The sequence below is a fragment of the Xenopus tropicalis genome, chromosome 4, assembly GCF_000004195.4.
Source record: "Xenopus tropicalis strain Nigerian chromosome 4, UCB_Xtro_10.0, whole genome shotgun sequence".
In the NCBI taxonomy this organism is placed as follows: Eukaryota; Metazoa; Chordata; class Amphibia; order Anura; family Pipidae; genus Xenopus; species Xenopus tropicalis.
Genome location: NC_030680.2, coordinates 76290798 through 76312585, shown reverse-complemented (window position 1 = coordinate 76312585; position 21788 = coordinate 76290798). Strand labels below are relative to the sequence as shown.

The 21788-nt window shown below is 38.1% G+C and overlaps 2 protein-coding genes across 2 annotated transcripts; one reads left to right on the top strand and one right to left on the bottom strand.

Moving 5' to 3' along the window:
- Positions 1–1661: 1661 nt before the first annotated feature.
- On the bottom strand, positions 1662–9476 carry ciapin1 (cytokine induced apoptosis inhibitor 1). Its single transcript, NM_001016593.3, is given in 9 exon segments — positions 1662–2795; positions 2886–2967; positions 3346–3467; positions 4608–4681; positions 4821–4980; positions 5775–5851; positions 6245–6397; positions 7767–7949; positions 9438–9476. Coding segments are annotated over 8 exon segments (942 nt in total). The 5' UTR covers positions 7930–7949; positions 9438–9476; the 3' UTR covers positions 1662–2684.
- Positions 9477–9583: 107 nt separating this feature from the next.
- Positions 9584–21551, top strand: coq9 (coenzyme Q9). The gene is given in 9 exon segments (NM_001011181.2): positions 9584–9674; positions 12131–12290; positions 12792–12927; positions 13014–13156; positions 14122–14206; positions 14881–14985; positions 19125–19280; positions 20859–20912; positions 21397–21551. Coding segments are annotated over 9 exon segments (954 nt in total). The 5' UTR covers positions 9584–9595; the 3' UTR covers positions 21433–21551.
- The last annotated feature ends 237 nt before the right edge of the window (positions 21552–21788 follow it).

Below are 21788 nucleotides of genomic sequence, written 5' to 3'. Positions count from 1 at the left end.
TGCATAAAAATATAGGAAGGCTCATATTTCATATAAGTGACCCATCTTGGCAGTTATAGTGCCACGCTACATGCATTGTATGTGTTTATAGACTTTATAGTAGCTTTTACTTTTGTCCTGCCTTTTCCCACCATATATAAAGACTTTTTCAATGTATTTATCCTGTTTTGATAAAGAAATACTCATTACTGCTCTCCCACTTTTTTCTGATTTACACAATACTGCTACCCCCTCCAAACACATAGCAACAAATATACCATCAATGCACAGGTATCCGATCCATTATCTAGAAAACCATTATCCAGAAAGCTCCAAATTATGGGAAGATCACCTCCCATAGACTCCATTATAAGCAAATAATTCTAATTTTTAAAATGGATTGTCCCTTTTCTCTGTAACAATAAAACAGTACCTTGTACTTGATCCCAACTAAGATATAATAATCCTTTTTGGAGGCAAAACTATTCTACTGGGTTTATTTAGTGTTTAAATTATTTTTATAGGCAAACTATGGTGATCTAAATTACAGAAAGACCCCTCATCCAGAAAACCCAAGCATTCTGGATGAAAGGTTCCATACCTGTACCATCAAACGTGTTAAACTGAAATATATTGGTATTGAAATATTTTTAAATAAAAAGAAAATTTAAGCATACAGTGTTGCATCCTCTAACTCAGCTAAGGTTCTATCTACGTTCAACAGGGTTCTGCACTAGAACCACTTATATTTTATGTATCAGTGTTTGTCAAGGACAGAAAAATATGTAGAACTCTATAAATGGGAAATGCAAGGATTAGATCTACAAGAATAGGCTGACACTCCCTCTATCTCACTGCACCTCCATGTGCCAGGTCATCACAATTCAAACCCCCAGTTGTGCAATAGGTACATGCCTTTTCTGCAGGGTCACACTGGGGGGTGCAAGGCCCACCAGGTTGCCACTGCAGGGGCCCCACACTCCAGTCAAGGTACCCCGCTGAGGCAGGAAGGGCTGAGCGGTGGCCAAGCCCAACAATCCAGAAATGCAAAGAGCACATTTTGACTCAAATACCTTTAATGAATAGGATTTAATGTGCAACTCATTGTGAGAAAAAGTTATATACAGTAAATTATATCCTTATAAAGAGTGCTTAGTGATGTCATATCTGCCACATGACTAACTGAAACTTGTGTATAATAAGTTCCCCCTATTAGAAGCCACCTCAATGGCAAGAGTTCAATGACCTGTTTCAAACTCCTCAATGACTTAAAAAATGCAACTCAAGGCACCATTGTATATTTTTGTCATGTAAAAGCCTAAACCACACCAGCCTCCACCCCCAGTTAATTTAACTGAAAGATTCTGCATATTTACTCCCTACCTCTTCTCTTCTTTACAGTTATTTAGCCTGTTTCTAACTTGTGTGCTGAGGTACATAATACTTTATTGATAAGCATACAAAAACAATTTTTTTTTAACAAAAGTGGTTAGAGAGCACTTTTTATGCAATTAAAAACTATTACGAAGTCTGAAAAAAATGTGGTCTCCTTGGCTGAACAAGCAATATGGACGGTTGAGCACATACCCTCTTGTGCCCTAAAACCCACTATATACTAGTGGCTATAAGGCCCCCCTTTTCTACTTCTGCAAAATCAACAAAATAATGGAAGCAATGCACAGTTTATGTTTAAGTATCTTTATTTTGTTAAGTTAGCATTAATAAAATGAAAAAACATAGAAGAACAGATGTACATGTTATGTAACAACATCATGGGAATTATAAGGGTTATTTATTCTATTTTATATATATATATATATATATATATATATATATATATATATATATATATATATATATATATGAATTATGATTTGCTTTTTTATAACCTGTTTGGAAATCTTGTCTGTTCTCTGTCCCTCAATAAAACCTTGGTTAAACAAAAAAAAAAAAAAAAAAATTATAATGAATGAGATTTCAGTTATAATAATAAACTATTTATCAAAACGCAGGGCATATCTTTTTACATATAAGTGCCAACATAGAATGTAGGTTTAGGGTCAAGGAAAGAAGCAAATGCCTGCACAACCTACAGATCATGTTCCAGTCTACATCATGAAGCAAAGAACAACAGATTTTAAACTGAATTACATATAAATACATTTTTTCCCAGTCCATGCTAGGAATTACATATGTGTATGGTAAATTAAGGTTACCAGATCATGTAAAAAAAACCCAAAACAAAACAGGGACGCCTCTACATTATCCAGCCCAAGTTTTAATTGAAATGCAATACACCTACAAAAAGTGCAACCCAGCAACTTGCATTTGCTAGAAGTGTTCTCTTAATTTTTCACATAACCCGTTAACCTTTCTATAAATCACACAAATATGTGTTGGTAGAAATCATCTCAGAGATTAGTATGGAAAGGAGCTCAGGCCCAAGGACTTCAACATAAGAGCACCATCCAAGGCACACTTAATAAAGCCCTGCTACAAATACCAATATTATACTCTAAGCAGCACAGTAAATGTGTCGAGAACATTCAACTTTTATAACAGCAAGTCCAATCCTATTATCTTCAAAGAAAGGGCAATGCTTTAAAATAAGTAATTTTTTTAACTGCCTTAAAGAATTTTCACAAACTTTTTGTATTCTACATAAAATGTACAAAGAAAAAAGTTCCAAGAAAGACAGTTCTGAACTAGGCATCCTGTAGCTGTGTAGGATTCAATAACACCTTCTCTCCTGGTTTAAAAGCTGGCATCCCAAGATATGGACAACTAGCACAACGGAAAGCATCGCCTAGGTAACACTGAAAGAGAAAAAAAAGTTAGAAATGTACCTTAAAGCATAAATTCCATTTCTTAGGCAAATATAGCCTTTTTACGGCTGTGATACTCACATTACCACATGCTGACGGTGCAGCTTTTGGGACAGTGCTCGGAGTTTTTTCTGCTTCTAGCTCTTCTGCTAATCCACAAGTGCTGCATATGATACAACAAAGTCATTATTAGAAGGGGCTGTTCACCTTTGTATTAAAGGAACAGTAACACATAAATATTTGATTACCTTATTCACTACAAAACATCTCTAATAATAGGCCTAACCCTTTCCCCCTTGTCTTTTTTAAATGCTTCATTTAGAATTTTAGTCATAAACTGTGCCATAGCAGCACGGCAAAAAGGCGACGTACGGTTTTTATCAGTAGTTTAAATTTTTGTTTCTATTCCTTCGAACAGTTTGGGGGGGTACAATTTAAATGGCAGGAGCTGATAAAAAGCTTACGTGCCGAAGGTTGAACATTAAGTTAGAAAATAAGAGTGCTGCCCCCCCAATAGTGTAAATGATACTCGAATTCTCACCAGTTCTTGCAGGCTTTCCGCTTCTTTTCGCTTCCTTCCCCACATCCGCTCGCGCGCAGAGAAGATGGGACAGGTTTCTTAAGGTCCTCTTGGTCTAAAAGTTCATCTGAGTCCAATAAATCCTGGGAACAAAATTAGTCAAGGTTCAGATTTGCTAGCTGTTATTTTGTGAAGATACTTTGATCACATTTCAATGTCCAGAATAAGATAAAACACACAAGTTACTCTTAAATTTCAACAGTGATAAAAATGTTGGCCATTCACTAGAGAATCTCACAAATGCCATTTTTGTTTAGAAGAACTTTTTTTTCTTCCGGGGACCAAAATTATGTTGCAGTAGATTAGAACTGATTAATTGCCTTCTTTTCACCACTAGAGACACAGAAACCCACTATAAGCAGTACAGGAACCCAGTAAGAATACATGCTGTATATAAACAGCACCCTGTTTGCAGTGAAAAATTGAAAAATTGTCAAAAAAAAAAAACCAAACAAACCAACTGCACAAACATTGCTGCTGTTCCCATTATTTCATTCACAACCTTTATCTCCCCATGCATTTGTAAATTTCATTGCAGGAATTCTCAAAGTGACCCTTGTTTTACAGGATCCTTCTGTAAAACAAAAGTCCAAAGTTAAAACAGTAATCCTTTGGTAATGTGACCATACACGGTAAGATCCACACATTTGGCAAGGTCACCAAACGAGCTGATCTCCCAATATGTGAAATTGGGGTAATTTGATCGTTTGGCCATAGGAAAAATTGCATTTGTCGTACACCTGGACATGAGTATTGAACAGAGAGAAACTAAAAAAAAAAAAGTTTATTTTTTTTAGTTTTTGCAATGATCAGCACCACTTTATATTTCCCCATTATAAAGCCCCACTACTGTACACCAAAGGGTATATTTATCATGCTGTGCACAAAGTGGCGCAAAACATTACCGGTAATGTTACTTATAGCGGCCAATCAGATGCTTTGCTTTGGTTTTCTAAATGTTGAAATCTAATTGCTGATTGGTCGCCCTGGGCAACATCACCAGTAATGCTTCACTCCACTTTTTACACAGCATGAAAAATATACCTCAAAATGTTTGGTAAAAAGTCGGTAAGTGTAAAGCACATGTTTTAAACAGGCTACCAGTAAGTAAAAAGTCACTTTAGAAAGCAGACTATTAAAAAGAAGCTTGGGTACACATAAAAAACAAAGTGAACAGGCAAGGCGGTGTGTGCAACAGGAGGAAGGAAAATTGAAGAACTGACCACATTCTCATCATTCATGTCATTAGCTGACAGAGTCCAGAGTTTCACAGTAGCTTGATCCACAGATGATTTTTCTGGGTAACAGAATACAAAATAAATGTATAAATAAAGGTGCACAGCAAACAATTAAAATTTTACAACTGTCCCTTTTGCAAGGGAGACAAAATGGACACTTTTGGACATATGCTCCCCTTTCAGCAGCACTCTTCCTACCCGTTATTTTGCTTTTAGGAAGCGATAGCTGCCGAGAAGATCCCAACTCATAGTTTGGTTTCTTTGCTTTCATTCGGATAGTGCTCACATCATTTCCTTTGTACCCTAATAGTTCAACAACGGTTTGCTTCTGTTCAGGGCTTAGGGGTTCTTGCAACAGCTAAAAGAAAAGAAATAGGTTATAGGTATATATAACTGCAGGACTTTTACATCAAAGTTAAGGCTTGCCATAAACATACCAATGAAATTGTACCAAAAAGCTTTGCGCATTTTCAGTATGTGTATGCTGGAGCAAAAATCTCAACCTATACCTTGGTTCCATGGATACCAGTTGGATTTTTGATCAGGCTTGCTGGAAAAGTTTGTCTGCCCACGCCTCATACCTGCCAGTGTATGATGCACTGGCAGATGTCAATCTAAACAGAGGAACCACATTTCCTCTTCACTTCTTGCTGTTTTAATGGTTCAGGCTTTTGGCCTTAAAAAGCTAACAGAAAGGTAGTCCCTTATATAGTACCGATTAATTTCACTCAAGAGGTAATACCTTAAAAGTATTAGACAGTATATGGCTGACTTACACGGATAAATATGACATATACAGAATATCAGTCAAATAAATAAATTCATTTTTGGCATTACGGATCCTTTAAATTGGACAATTAAATAATTTGATAAATAACATACCTTGTTACTAAGGTTTACCTATTGTTTAGAGCTGGCCATACACAGGCTAAAATTGTCGGCACATTATTGGGCCATGTAATAGAGACAAAAACAACAGCTCTCTCTACTTTGCCATGAATATGGTTGATGCCGATGAATATTCTTTAGTAACAGAATCCCTAACTTTATGCTGAAAGTCTATGTATGAGATACACCAATTTGCTTTATGATTGTTCCATGATGTAGAAAACATGCGTTACTTCCATTGGATAACTGGTGACTAACCCTTACCTGTGTGGCTTCAGTAAGTCCAGATAGTTTAAGCAAAGAGGAGAGGCGTTCTGGAGTCCTAAGCGGAGATCCTTTATCTAGGAAGGAGATTGTTAGTTAAACTTTGGGGGCACAAGTGCAAGAGCACTAACAGGTGCTAGTAGTATTTTTTTTTTTTTAAAGATTTTATTTTGCATATTTTTCTTTACAAACAATAAAGAAAGGGACAGAGAAAGAGAAAGAAAAAAAAGACAATGAGGCTAAGGCACCAAATGCCAAATATAAAGAAAGTGCAAATTATACAGTCAGATAATTTGTGCTAGTTGTATTTCTGCTAGTGATGCTTCACATTTTTAGGCCCAAATGATGCCTCAGATAAGCAAGCGAGACTTTGGTGTTTAACTATTGCAAAATGCTGTTCATTTAAAGCCAATAATGTATTTAAAAAATATCAGATTTATCATATACAATGCAAAATACTGGATTCTCACCTACTCCTGCTGCCACCAGCTCTTGTATGATCACTGCCCCACCAGGCTTCAAGATTCGAGCAACCTCTGCGAGTATTTCAGAGCTGTGTACACTCTGAGTTCCTTGGACCACACCAAGCAGAACAGCATCAAAGCTAGAATCAGCATGGGCAGCTAAGAAGAGAGCAATTTTTTGATAGGAAATTTAATACACATAGAAATACTGATAAAAATTCTAGTCCATTTCAGTACTTCAGCAGTATTTCAGCAGTCAAAATTTTTTTTTAGATACAGCAGTCTGAAAATACAAGTCTGCCACTGCCATAGATTTATTGCAGGGCACTAGCCTTATATCTATTTGGAAAGTAAACATCCTGAAGTATTTAAATAGATAGATACATTTTTTAAACAGAATAACAGTCCTGAGCTAAACAAATTGGAGTTTAGGTATCAAGGTTGTATTTACAGCTAATTATAGCCTCATGTCACAATATTTTTTGTAATGTACAAAACACATAAAAATGCCAAGCATTAGCAGAGCATAAAATCATTCAATATGCCTAAATGTCTAAAATTTTATTTTTCAAATTCTTGTGTCCAAATGTTATGTTATGACTGATACATAATAAATAGTTGTGCCAAAAGAAAAAAAAATCATCTCTTACTCTGATACTGGGCATACACCACAACAGCAGTAAGGAGATTACATCTATTTACTCAGTTTAATTTTTACACTGAACTGTTCCTTTAAAGCAAGTTTTGCATCACACTAAAATCTTGTGTATGCACAAGTGGGTGACCTAATATTCATGCACAGGCTACAATAGAGAGAGTGCAAAGGAAGGGGGAATGTGAGGAGTTCAACAACAACCCCTTTCATCAAATAAGTAATTTAAAAAAAAAAATGTAAATAATTAAATAAGTTTTTAGTAAACTAATAGTGATCCAAAGTAAGAAAAGACCACTTATATGGAAAACCCCAGGATCCAATGTTCTGAATAGATCCTATACATTTACACCATCATATGTCTTTATGTCACATGATTTATTTGTTTATAAGTCTCAACTGCGCCTAATACTTAAGCAACTTTTTCATATATATATTTGGGATGCTTGGTAGTAAAAATATTAAGAGTTTGGTTCTGCTGAACAGTATGTGTTGAAAAGTGCTCGGATTATTCTATTGTGCTGGCCCAAGCCCAAGTTGCCATTTGTACAGCTTTCTTAGTTTTTTTTCTTTGCCTGGGCTAGTGCTCCTGTTTAGAAAATAAACAGGCCCTGGCCCTGGGAAAAAAAAAGCAAAAGCATTGCACCAACATTACTTACCTATCAGGATCAGCAACTTGGGCTGGGCCTGAAGCATGCACAATACAGTAATTTAAGCAAACCTAGCAATTTTATGCTCTGTGTGGTTTCCTAACATTTTGGAACCCCCTTATTCATCTAGTTTTCTTTCAACTTCTAAAGAAAAAAAAAAAAAGTACAACCTGACAGCAAAAAAAAGTCAAATTGTCAATATACTTCTGCAGAAGAATGTACGTACACAGTAGAAGTCGTTCTATGTTCTCAACAGAAACTGTGCCTTGTGGTGCCACTGCCTCCTGCAACTTTGATACAAATTCCTTGAGAGCATCTTTGGAGGAACTGCCATCCCATGTCACAGCAACTTTCTGACCGGAAGACACTAAAGTTCCTAGATCATCCATTTTGTATCCAGAGAAAAAATCTGAAACAATCAGAAGACAACACTCAAGACATACATAAACCTCCAAATAGTTATGTATGTACAGTAATGTATTTACAGCTTTATGGAGCACTAGTTTACTTAAACTTATACAGTTAAAAGACAGCATTCAGATTAAAAAATAAATTAATCAATATAAAAAAAACAGATGAAAGAAAACATTTGTTATTCTCATACTTTATAATTAGACAAGCTATATGCTATAAATAAGCATTAAAATATATTGTTAAATAAGATTCTAAAAAGAACTGGCATGAATAAAAATTATCAGCTCTGGAAAGGCCAACCTTCCCACCCCCCTGAACCGCTGCACCCCCCACCTGTTTTAGTTAACCACATAGAAGCAGAGTACCACAGCAGTCACAAACTATTGCTCTGTGAGCTTGCAATTTTATTCTTACGGGTATTCTTTATCTTTCCATTTAGTCCCTCTCCTTTTCACATTTCATCTGCCTGGTTGCTAAGGTAAACAAGACCCTAGCTTTATGATGTTCATTCTGTAAAAATTTGAAATCCCTATAAAATCATTAAAAACAAGATATAATAGAAGTCTAGCATCTAGTTATATGTGGGATTTTATAAATAAACTATTCATTTCAAACAATATGTGCTTTGTTGAATTACTGTTTCAAAAAAACTGAAAGTGAATACATTTTTGTTTGTTACACCTTTTTGACATTTCCCATTTTTCTATGTGTGTGCTAGTGTGTTTGTAAGCAGCCTTTGTGTGTATGATGCTTCTTCAACTGTTCCTTATCTTTGTTTCCCAAATCTGTCACACCCAAACCATATGCCGCACCACCAAGAACTGACTTTTGCTTTTCCGTAGTAGAGGAAATCACTTGGGGTTGGTGGTGTGTAATATGTCTATCAGCATGAACCGTTTGCTTTGCAATTTTAGGCAAAAAAATATATAATAATGAAGACCAATTGCAAAGTTGCTAGCAATAGGGCATTCTATAACATACTAAAAGTTAACATAAAAGTGAACCGCCCCTTTCATTAAAAGGCAAGACTTAAGTAACTATTTGTCATTCTAGCTACTAATTAGATTACTAATCATGTGTTACTGGATATTACAACATTCTCTGCAATAGTTGATGTTTCTTCTAAATTTTTAAGGCTTTTATGAGTATTTTTTTTAGAATTTTACGTAGAATAGCCCTCTCCCCCTCCAACTTGTCACCTGGATCTGTGCAGCATTTGTAGGACTGTGTGTGAAAAAGCGCTTTTTTACTCGCATGTCCTTCATTCTATTTGATTTAACAATAAACAATATCGCACATAAATACACATAAGAGAACATGCCACCTGAGAATTATGTAACAACATCTAAGGCACAAGTCTAGCCTCCTTAATATGGATAATTTCAGTGTACCCTGCCTGGCCGTAATAATATATTTTAAAATTCAGAGCTCTTAATGAATAAAATAACATTTAATAATGAATGTAAGGGAAACTAGAACTCACCTTTCACCCAAAGCACTGTACTTCCGACCTTCTACTATCTACACACCGGAAGAGCATAACTCTTATTAGTGGTTCTTTTGAATATGCAGCATTACGATACCACGCCCATTAGCTGGCGACTAAACACTAAACCACGCCCGTAGCTGCCAGCTTCCAAGATGGCAGCCTCGGTGGCGAGGGTTCTGAAAGCTGCTGGCGGGCGACAGCTTCTGCTAATGGTGGCGAGGCGACGTCCCGGTGAGGAGCAGAAAGTATAGGGGAAACAATAGACAAGTGGGCAGACAGACTGAAAGCGGGAACAGGGCGTAGGCACCAAGAAGGTGACCTGAAGGGCAACGTACCGGAAGTTAACTAGCATTAACTCTTTCGACCCAAACACAGAAAGAGTTAACTAGCGGGTTGCCTTTGTGATTCATTTCCAGTTGCCAAACTGACGGTCGAGCGCTTACTCTTTAATGCTAGTGGAGCAGCAGGGAGTACTGTAGTTCAGCGCAAGATTTCAAACATTATCTTTACAACTGCTTAGGGAGCAACCAATCATTGATTAGCTTTGTTCAGTCAGCTTCAGGTGATAGAATAAAGGCAAACTGTTGTTATTGGTTACTGCCCAGGTACAAGTGTGTCTGAAACACCCCCTTACTGAAAAGCTTATGTATGAGTCCAAGCCACATGACATTAAAATGAAATATTTTACTGTGATATAGTAAGGTACAAATCAACATTTAACCATAAACAGGGAATAATTAAGTAATTTGGTCCTGTCTTGATAAATGGGCAATCATTTCTTCCCTATTTACATATATATGTTTATACATAGATTATATCTTTATAAAGGATGCCTGGTGATGTAATCAATTATACTCGGTGCATAGTGTTGTAATTTTTGTCACATGACCCACTGGAACGTTTGTATTATGGGTACCTTGGAGTTCCCTGACCTGTATAAAAGCACTTGGCCTTCTTTATAACAAATTAAGGGTAAATCCTATAGCCCAAAAAATAGTATCCCTTTTAACCAGGGATATGGGTTGCATTTAAGCATTAAAATATCAAGTTATCATCTCACACACACATACGCACAAATGCGCAGCATGAAAATACCTTCATATGTTAACCCATATTAAGACATACCCTGTACTCAAGAAAACAAATCTTCAATATTATTTATATTGTAAAGGATGAATAGCGATACATACTACACAAATGTGCCCATTTATAATTATGATTTACCTTTCTACCTATTTATTTACTCATAAAGGGCACCTATCACATCAACAGAGCCCACACTCTAGTTGTGGAATACAATAGTATTTTTTCCTCCCCTTCTTCCCCTTTGCATAATGAGTGAATGCCTCAGCTTGCTCATTATTTCCATGACATAAGATCATATAGTTATCATATAGTTACATTGGGTTGAAAAAAGTAAAGTAAACCCAGCACACACACACACCCCCATACTGACCTATCTATACATTCACATACAGACCCATACTGACCTATCTATACACTTACATATATAAACCCATACTGACTTATCTATACACTCAGATACAGACCTATCTATACATTCACATTTTAGTATCACAATAGCTTTAGATACTATGCTTGTTCAAGAAATCATCCCAGCCCCATTTAAAGACATTAACATCTTGCTCATTATGTCACATGCATGTGCCTCAACATAACTTCAATCACCAGGAGCTATGTACTGGTGGAGGGGCATGCAAGTTTTTTGTTTTTTTTTTTATTTTGCAAAATATACTATTGTGCCCCCTATCCAGAAAGCAGCCTCTGTTATAATTTTTAGTTGATAGGTGCCCTTTAAATATGTGTGCTATTTTCTTGTGTTTGAGGATGAATTTGCAACAGCTCTAATGACCCAAAGCAACCGATCAATGGATCGCTTTTACTGGTGTAAAATAAATGACTTATTTATAAAGCTTTGTGTAGTGCTTATATGTAAATACTGTTACCAGTATTTATAAATGTGTAATTTGTATGATGCCATAGCAAACCCAAAATTATGACATTATTTTAAACCACACACACACACACGATTAAAGCGATAGACTTTAAAAGCCTAGTAACGACAAAAGGTTTAAGAGTTTTATCACAGGAAGTAGACTGTTATGGAGCCCACATTCAGGCCAATGAAGCCTTATGCAATTTGGGTGTATGCATATAATCATAAGCAGTCTATGACTGCACACACACGTCCCCAGCTTTATTGATGAATGGCATGCTGGGTATTTTGATCCCCACTACAGTTGCCATAAAAAAGTTGTTAAAGGAGAAGTAAAAGCAAAGTCACTTGGGGGTGCCAAAATGTTAGGCACCCCCAAGTGACTTTAATCACCTACCTTTTACCCCGGGCTGGTGCCCCTGTACGGAGAGAACAGCACCAGCCCGGGGTAGCTGCAGCGCTTCCTTCTTCCTGGGGTAAAAGGTAGGCGATTAAAGTCACTTGGGGTTGCCTAACATTTTGGCACCCCCAAGTGACTTTGCCTTTCCTTGTCCTTTAAAGTTAATATTGCCCTAAAAAGAATTTTTTCTTTGAGTTGATAATTGCTCAAAGTTACTTACTTTTTAGTGACTAACTACTTTACAAATAGGGATTAAATTTATAAAAACCTGTTGCTAAAATGGTCTCTATGTTAGTATCAGCTATATCTGACAATTACTTTTTGTTCCAGTTCTGAGGCAGCCATTCTTGCTCATGCCTAGGAAATTTTGGGGCACATCAGCTCTGAGGTCAGAAGATCAAAAGCAACCCCCCTTCTCATCAACTTCTGCACATGCTGGGACCCCAGAACATGCTGAAGAACAATATCAGCAACAGCAGCCTCCCCCCAGGTGTTTTTCTAATCTATTTGATATTTTTGAGTATTTCATAGTGGCAATGCCAGCATTATTGGCAACTTTGGGAGAGATTTTATCTCACGGATCAGAGAACCCCCTGAATACGATCAAACATACAAATTTGGAAATGACTGGTACAAAGTACTGTATCCATGTAGCCTTAAAAATAAAGTTATTCATACATATCATTGTACTGAGAATGTACAGCAGTGCGGTCCATATTTTTACATATAGCTGACTGATATCTCAGATATCTTATGCATGCTTAAAAACTGGTTTACCTGCAAAAAAACAAAGTTGTCTATGAGCCCTTGGGTAGAGAATTCTAAAAATCACTTGGTGGTTTGCTTCTATAATAACAGTTGGACAGCCCTGATATACAGCTGGTGTAAGTATATAGGTCATCAATGAAAGTCTTGAACCGTAAGTGCATTATCTTTGCACTACTACTCCCAAAACAAATTCTGTTGTAATGAGTTCTTGCGTTGCTTTCAGATACACAGATCAGGCAGGAGAGGAATCAGAAGGTTATGAAAGTGAGGAGCAGTTACAGCAGCGTATCCTCTCTGCAGCTTTACAGTTTGTACCAGACTTTGGTTGGTCAGCAGATGCTATTGCTGAAGGAGCCAAGGTAATCTGTGTGTGTACATAATTTTTAATTTTTTTTATATAACCATTGCAGTTGTGCTGCTTATTCTCTATTTATCCTCTCTACAGTCCCTGGACATGTCAGCAGCAGCAGCAGGAATGTTTGAGGATGGAGGCAGTGAGCTTGTCCTACACTTTGTTACTCAGTGCAATTCGCAACTGACTGAACTTTTGGAAGAGGAGCAAAAACTGGTCCAGTTAGGCACTTCTGAGTAAGTCTGGATATAATTAGCCCAATAAACTGGCATGAAAAATGAAGAAGAGCATTTGGGATGTGCAGTTTTCAGAAAACAGGAGCTCTGGTCTGGGGTATCAGATTAGCTGTTGTAATCACTGGGGGGTTGCTGAACATTTGGCACCTCAAAGTGATTTTTAACTTTTCTTGTCCTTTAATGCTTATATTGTAAAGGATGCACAGTAAAGGTAAAATATGGGTGTTTTGTGTCAAAGCTCAGCTTTTTACAATACTTGGGTCAAAAAGTTAGTTACCTCTCAGAGATTATAATTACTTAACTGAGACCCCGGGCCAGTGCTCCTGTTCACTGAAAACTACACCGGCCTGGGTAACTACTACTGCAGGAGCAACTTGTTGTCATGCTCTCTATGACCCCTTTTGGGTGTTCATATGCAGTAGAATGAAAAAGCCAACGTTTGAAACAAAAAGCTGTGTTAAGTGTTATTAATGCTTTTTCTACTTTAAGTAAAATAAACTTTACGGCTTCCTGTCCTTTAAAAGTCCTGGTGTTAACCTCCCCCTCCACTAAAAATAGATGCAGTTTACATCTTTGTCATGCTGCAACACTGAGCTGCTTGACACTTGCTTGAATGGAAAGTCAAAGCAGCGTCTGGGTTTAGGATGCTATTTTTATTGTGCTGGTCAAGGCAATAGAGCTGCTGTTCCCAGTGCAAGCCCATGTTTAATTACTAATAATTTTCATCATTCTGAAGGTGTGGGAATAGTATATGCATCATTGTTCATGTTTATTAGCACCATTAATTCTTTAACCTGCCTTGTATTGCTGTGTATGTGTTTGAAATAGTATCTGATACACTCTAAGATGTGTGTAAATTTACACATTTACTGGTAAATTTCATTACAGAATTAATAAAAGATAACTATTTGTCATAAAAAATGTTTTTGCACATTTTGTTTCTAATAATGTTTCATATGTGGTAGGAAGAAGCCAACAACTCAGTTCTTGAGGGATGCAGTTGAAGCTCGTTTAAGGATGCATATCCCGTATATAGAACAATGGCCACAGGTAATTTACAGATATCACTGATTAAATAACAGAGTGCCATTTTATGTATATAGTAAAATGAAAATATAGTTACATCTTCCACATAGAAATACCAAGTCCAATAATATGGTTGCACCTACCACAAAAGACAGTGTCAGATCCAATGAGGATGAGAGGGTAATGTGCATACGGTAAGTATATGTAACAAAAGAAAAGAACACCACAACTCGTGTGATCTTAAAGGAAAAGTAACACTAAAAATTTTTAACTAAAAAATCTATTCTACCCTGCCCCAATAATTGCCCTATCCTACAAACCATTTATTATTTTGAATGCTATTGTACGAAATCCCTGGCCCCTGATACTTCACCTGCATCGCCATATCGCCTTTCTTCAGATGATAGGAAGCCAACTTTTAACAGGTATTTTGTACTAAAGCATTCAAAATAAAGTGCCCTTGAGTGATGAGTTAATTTTGATGCATTAGGTGCAACTGCTCATGTCACATGTAACAATCCTGGAATTCTTGAAAAAAACTGCATTGTGGGAAAAACCATGGTAATTGCACTTTGCTCACCGCACTTGTGATAAATAATCCCTTGTTTCTTTATCTAATTTTTAAAACATTTTTTAACACTTGTTTTGATGAGAATAGTGCTTCCCGGTGTTGACAACCTGATATTTTGCTTTTGTAGGCATTGGGAATGCTACTGCTCCCACGTAATATTCCTTCCAGCCTAAAGCTGCTCACTGCAATGGTGGATGACATTTGGCATTATGCAGGAGATCAGTCTACAGATGTAAGTCTTGGGGATCCTTTCCTTTATATAGAGAAAATGAGGTAGAGAACTAAAGAACAGCCAGATATTATCTGAGGTTATTTTTAACAACCCCCTGCTATCATCTCAAAACTATGAGAAATATCTCACTAATAGGGAACTCAATTTTTTGCATAACTACTTCTGAGCAACTATACAATATACAAATTAAAACTTTTCAGTAGTTTTAAAGTAATTTGTCAATGTAATTACTATTACAATAAGGCAATTATTTGTCTGGCATTTTATATACTCTGCATGTCTGGTTCAGATCTCTAAAATAATATATTATTATTTCAGGAGTAAGAACCTAAAGGGATAAACAAACACTGCTTTCAATTAGAATTACATTCACAAATACCGTATATACTCGAGTATAAGACGAGTTTTTCAGCACTAAAAATGTGCTGAAAAAGTAATCCTCGGCTTATACTCGAGTATATGTGCAGTTACCTGCAGTTGCACTCTGGTTCCTGGCTCGTTGAACGCGCTCGTCGCACCCCGCCCCCTGTGGACTGACATGCTCTGTGCTTACCTGCAGTTGCACACACTCTGGCTCCTGGCTCGTTGAATGGGCTAGTCGCACCCCCCCCCCGTGGACTGACGTGCTCCGTGCGTACCTGCAGCAGTTGCACACGCTCTGGCTTCTGGCTCGTTGAATGGGCTAGTCGCACCGCCCCCCCACCCCGTGGACTGACGTGCTCCGTGCGTACCTGCAGTTGCACACGCTCTGGCTCCTGGCTCCTTGAATGGGCTCGTTGAATGGGCTTGTCGCACAAAGCCATGATGGCCATGGTGACAGCGAGGCGGCTACTAGCCCAGCGCCTTGTGGGGTATTTTTCTCCAAACCGACCCCTTATGATAGCAGATATTGATAGCTGTGAGCTGTGGTGAACTGACAGACACAGCTCACAGCTATCAATATCTGCTATCATAAGGGGTCGGTTTGGAGAAAAATACCCCACAAGGCGCTGGGCTAGTAGCCGCCTCACTGTCCCGCTGGCACCATGGTCATGGCCTATTTTCTGGACAAGTTTTGGGTAAGGTCCTGCTTCTTGCCCAGTATTCGGCCTCCTCCTCCTCCCTGTCTTCTGGGCTCCCACTGGGGATTTGTACAGGGCTAGAGCTGCACATGTATATGGGCCGCCTGCTCTTTCCTCTTATATGGGCAGCTGCAGGGGTCTCTTGGTGTCTAACTGCTGGATTAGGCTCCTTTACCATGTGTCTCTACAGCTGTTGTTGAACTACAACTCCCACAATGGAGTGATTTCTACTACTGGAAACCATACAGATTGCTGATTCCTTTCCTGTGTTTGTGCTTGAAATTTCCTACCTCTTGTTCCTTCCTCTCGGTATCTGCTATCAGGTGCAAGGAGTTGTAGTTAATAGGTAACAGGAGGAACACAGGTTGGACAATCCTGATGTGGCTTATTCCTTGTCCCTGTATACAGAGTCAGAGCCAGAGTCAGCCAGAGTGCGCGCAACTGCAGGTATGCAGGGACACATGTGGAGGGAGGGAGGTATGAACGGATACAAGTGGAGGGAGGGAGGGAGGTATGTATGCACGGACACAAGTGGAGGAAGGGAGGGTGGGTGTGCGCAACGAGCCAGATTAAGTAATTGGTACAATAATTTGTTATTTACAAAAATTAAATTTGTACTAAGTCCAGCATCAAGAATTATTTTGCCCTTATAACTACTATTGTAGTACTGTGGTGGAACTTGTACACTGGGGTCCAAGTACTTGATAATTAGTATGGCAGCTTCCTTAGCCTTCCCAAACTTGCTTTTGTCTGCTGCTGTAGCATTTTTCTTTCCCTAAAGTTATCTATTTATTTATCTGTTATTTATTTGATTGTTGAAACTTAGCAGTAGCGGTTGCATTACCCACCCTAGGCTTATACTCGAGTCAATAAGTTTTTCCAGTTTTCTTAGGTAAAATTTGGTACCTCGGCTTATATTCGGATTGGCTTATACTCGAGTATATACAGTAATTCTAAAATCACTGAAAATTCAGTTATATTGGAAAGTTGTTTAGAAGTACTTTTTATTATTCACTTGGCACAAATCAGTTTTTGGCGTTACCCTTTAATTAGATAAGTATTTACAGTGGCTTGCCAAAGTATTCGGCCCCCTTGAACTTTTCCACATTTTGTCACATTACAGCCACAAACATGAATCAATTTTATTGGAATTCCACGTGAAAGACCAATACAAAGTGGTGTACACGTGAGAAGTGGAACGAAAATCATACATGATTCCAAAAATTTTTTACAAATAAATAACTGCAAAGTGGGGTGTGCGTAATTATTCAGCCCCCTTTGATCTGAGTGCAGTCAGTTGCCCATAGACATTGCCTGATGAGTGCTAATGACTAAATAGAGTGCACCTTTGTGTAATCTAATGTCATTACAAATACAGCTGCTCTGTGACGGCCTCAGAAGTTGTCTAAGAGAATATTGTATGTATGTATGTATATCTTTATTTATAAAGCGCTACTTATGTACGCAGCGCTGTACAGTAGAATTCATTAATACAGACGGGGGTTAAAAATAATGGATAAATACAAAATGGATAAATACAAAGTACAACAATAAATACAAGGTGCAGTTGCAATAAGAGTCAGAAACACAAGATGAAGGAGGTCCCTGCCCCGTAGAGCTTACAATCTATATGGGAGGGAGCAACAACACCATGAAGTCCAAAGAACACACCAGACAGGTCAGGGATAAAGTTATTGAGAAATTTAAAGCAGGCTTAGGCTACAAAAAGATTTTCAAAGCCTTGAACATCCCACGGAGCACTGTTCAAGCGATCATTCAGAAATGGAAGGAGTATGGCACAACTGTAAACCTACCAAGACAAGGCCGTCCACCTAAACTCACAGGCCGAACAAGGAGAGCGCTGATCAGAAATGCAGCCAAGAGGCCCATGGTGACTCTGGACGAGCTGCAGAGATCTACAGCTCAGGTGGGGGAATCTGTCCATAGGACAACTATTAGTCGTGCACTGCACAAAGTTGGCCTTTATGGAAGAGTGGCAAGAAGAAAGTCATTGTTAACAGAAAACCATAAGAAGTCCCATTTGCAGTTTGCCACAAGCCATGTGGGGGACACAGCAAACATATGGAAGAAGGTGCTCTGGTCAGATGAGACCAAAATGGAACTTTTTCGCCAAAATGCAAAACGCTATGTGTGGCGGAAAACTAACACTGCGCATCACTCTGAACACACCACCCCCACTGTCAAATATGGTGGTGGCAGCATCATGCTCTGGGGCTGCTTCTCTTCAGCAGGGACAGGGAAGCTGGTCAGAGTTGATGGGAAGATGGATGGAGCCAAATACAGGGCAATCTTGGAAGAAAACCTCTTGGAGTCTGCAAAAGACTTGAGACTGGGGCGGATGTTCACCTTCCAGCAGGACAACGACCCTAAACATAAAGCCAGGGCAACAATGGAATGGTTTAAAACAAAACATATCCATGTGTTAGAATGGCCCAGTCAAAGTCCAGATCTAAATCCAATCGAGAATCTGTGGCAAGATCTGAAAACTGCTGTTCACAAACGCTGTCCATTTAATCTGACTGAGCTGGAGCTGTTTTGCAAAGAAGAATGGGCACGGATTTCAGTCTCTAGATGTGCAAAGCTGGTAGAGACATACCCTAAAAGACTGGCAGCTGTAATTGCAGCAAAAGGTGGTTCTACAAAGTATTGACTCAGGGGGCTGAATAATTACGCACACCCCACTTTGCAGTTATTTATTTGTAAAAAATTTTTGGAATCATGTATGATTTTCGTTCCACTTCTCACGTGTACACCACTTTGTATTGGTCTTTCACGTGGAATTCCAATAAAATTGATTCATGTTTGTGGCTGTAATGTGACAAAATGTGGAAAAGTTCAAGGGGGCCGAATACTTTTGCAAGCCACTGTAAATATTATTTTGCTAAAACACATACACATTTATTGCACAGCGCCATGGAATATGTTGGTGCTTTATAAATACCTGTTATTAATAGTAATAAGATAACATGTTATTCATTAAATCACATAAATTGTTTTATGCAATACAAACACTTTATTTTTGTAATTGTATTCTTTATAATTGTTTCTTATGAACAGGTTAGCTGGTACACACGTCGAGCAGTGCTGACTGGTATATATAACACAACTGAGCTAGTAATGTTGCAAGATTCTTCTCCAGACTTTGAAGACACATGGAAATTTCTTGAAAACCGCATTTCTGAGGCCATGACAATGGGAACCTCCGTGAAACAGGTAGAGAATCAGCCAGTACAATGGTTTACTAAGAACAATGGATCAGACCAGATTGAAGGTCAATTAGGGTGAGATTTGGGGTGAAAATTATTTGCTGTCCTAAAGATGTATGACTGATATACCAATATTTTATTACCTGCAACATTATTATACGGTAAGGGTGGAATGCATCTCCAAGGGGAACTTGGCCAGCAATCACTGAAGTTCATGGTCCAGATTAATTAGGTGGAACATTTATAGCATTTTTTCCTATAAAGTATTGCTTACCTATTTTATAGTCCAGTACAGGTAAAATATGTGCACAGTAGCAATGTTATATAGCATTAAATGAGAATTAAACCCACCCCAAACCTCAGCCCTCTGTTCAAGCTCCTTTTATTACACTGAAAAGTGTCCTTATGAATAACCCTGCCAGGTGCGCAGCAGAGTTTACTTTGGATTCTTTTCTGTAATTTTGCTCATACAGAGCTTGCCAAAGCATGCACAGTTGAAGCAAATCAATTGCCTTTGGAAATAAAACATTTTCTAGAGCAAAATCGTGTGGTTTTTGTTGGAAAATTTCACTGTACTAAACACTTGACTTTGATCAGTTGTGTTTTGTCCAATGGCTGGACCAATGCTGTGCTCATGCGGTTCTCCTGTCACAGCTTCCCCTACAGATAAATTATGTACAGTATAGAAATTTCTCAAACTATTTCCACCCTAACCCACCTCTTCCTGTTCTGTGGTTGAGAAGGAACATATCTATTAATGACCTCCCCTCTATGGAGAGATTGGGACAGCAGTATCCCAGCAACATTTGGCAGAGGGACAGGGAGACCAGCTACACTGCACAGCTAAGTTACTGTACCCAACTTAAAACAATATGCTCGTGCATCTGGTCAGACCCTTGAATATCGGGCCAGCGCATGCATCACTACAACAATTGTGTAGAAGACCCTTTGTCTGTGTCAGTTACTGGCATGTGATAGAAGAATTCCCAAATGCTTGCTTCAGCAATTCTGATTGATGCTCTGCCTGTCACAGTTAGGAAATCACCATAAGTAAACGTTCTGACTCTGGGGATAGTTCAGACTGATTCATAACTGGCTGGCAGAAGAGATGCCCAGTACAGATAAGAGGATCCACATGTAATATCAATAAACTCTATTGAAAATAAGCTTCTGAAGAAGTGGCAAGTGTTAGCCACCAAAGGCCTTCATGCCTGCCAGTCCCCTGCCCTTTTTCTTTATTATTTTTAAAAAATTTCAGTAAAGCTGATTGATATTACACATTGATCCTCTCACTGGTACTGGGCTTCTCTCCTGTCAGCCAATTTTAAATCAGTCACCATTAGGTCTACCATAAACAGAGCATATTTGGAGTAAAGACTAGCAGATAGGGAAGTTTTGACCACTGCTGCTTTCCATCTGAGCACAGATAATATGTGTGTCATAGGCCCAATGCCTATTTTTTATTTTTTTTAAAAGGGTCAACATATTACCAGTAAACCTGAACATGGTTTCTTTTTTGCGACGTAAGGAAAGTAATAACTGTCTCTTGTCTGGTGGTCTTTTTATATGTAATGTCTATGTTTAGGTGGCATCTACTGGAGAAGCTGTGATACAGGGTCTGATGGGAGCAGCTGTTACAGTAAGTATTGAGATGATCGCTTATACAAATGCTCCAGTTTTGCTCTCTTCCTGGGAAAACACCCAGTGAAAAGTTTTGTACATTACTTTCTTTTCTTACTTCTTTCCTTTTGTCAAATTGTTTGCATCAAACCCTCAATTTGGGAGATGATCTGTATTGAGATGTATAAGCAGTTAATAACAGATTATGTGAGCAATGTACATTTTAATTATTGGGTTACTAAAAACCTTTAAAGTAGTGATATGAAAATTACAGCGTTCTGGCTGCTGAACTATGACCAAATCGCCTATAAAAGAAATAAGTGGCTCAGTATTGATTTGAATTCAGTAGTTTGGTTTTATTACAAGAGCACTATGCTTTTACACTGTTTGGTCTGACTCCCTTTTATTGAGCAGATTAACTTGGTTATATAGCTATAGACAGATAAATATATAATATTCCATGTTTGCTTTTTATAGTAATTTGTATCTCTCGTCTCTTTTAGTTAAAGAATTTAACAGGATTGAACCAGCGCCGGTGAATGAGAGCAGAGTGTGTAACCAAAGCTTGACATCTTCGCACTCCATATCTCCATCGCTATAAGCTGGTTGTTAAAGAATAGGCACTTTACTGTGTGTAATAAAGTTATTTGTACATTGACTGATCCCCTGGGACTTGGCTCATTTAGTAGATGTGATTGGAGCAAGATTTGTTCTGGTTTGTTGGGTGAATGTCTGGATTTAAATTCAAGGAGTGTCTGTTGGAGATGTACCATATAAATTTGTATTAATCTGTATTTCCAAACCTACTTATACTACAAACAATATAAATGCTGCCTTCTGATGAGTATGAGAAATGAATTCCAAATTAGGTTGTGGCGATCAAAGGATACAGACT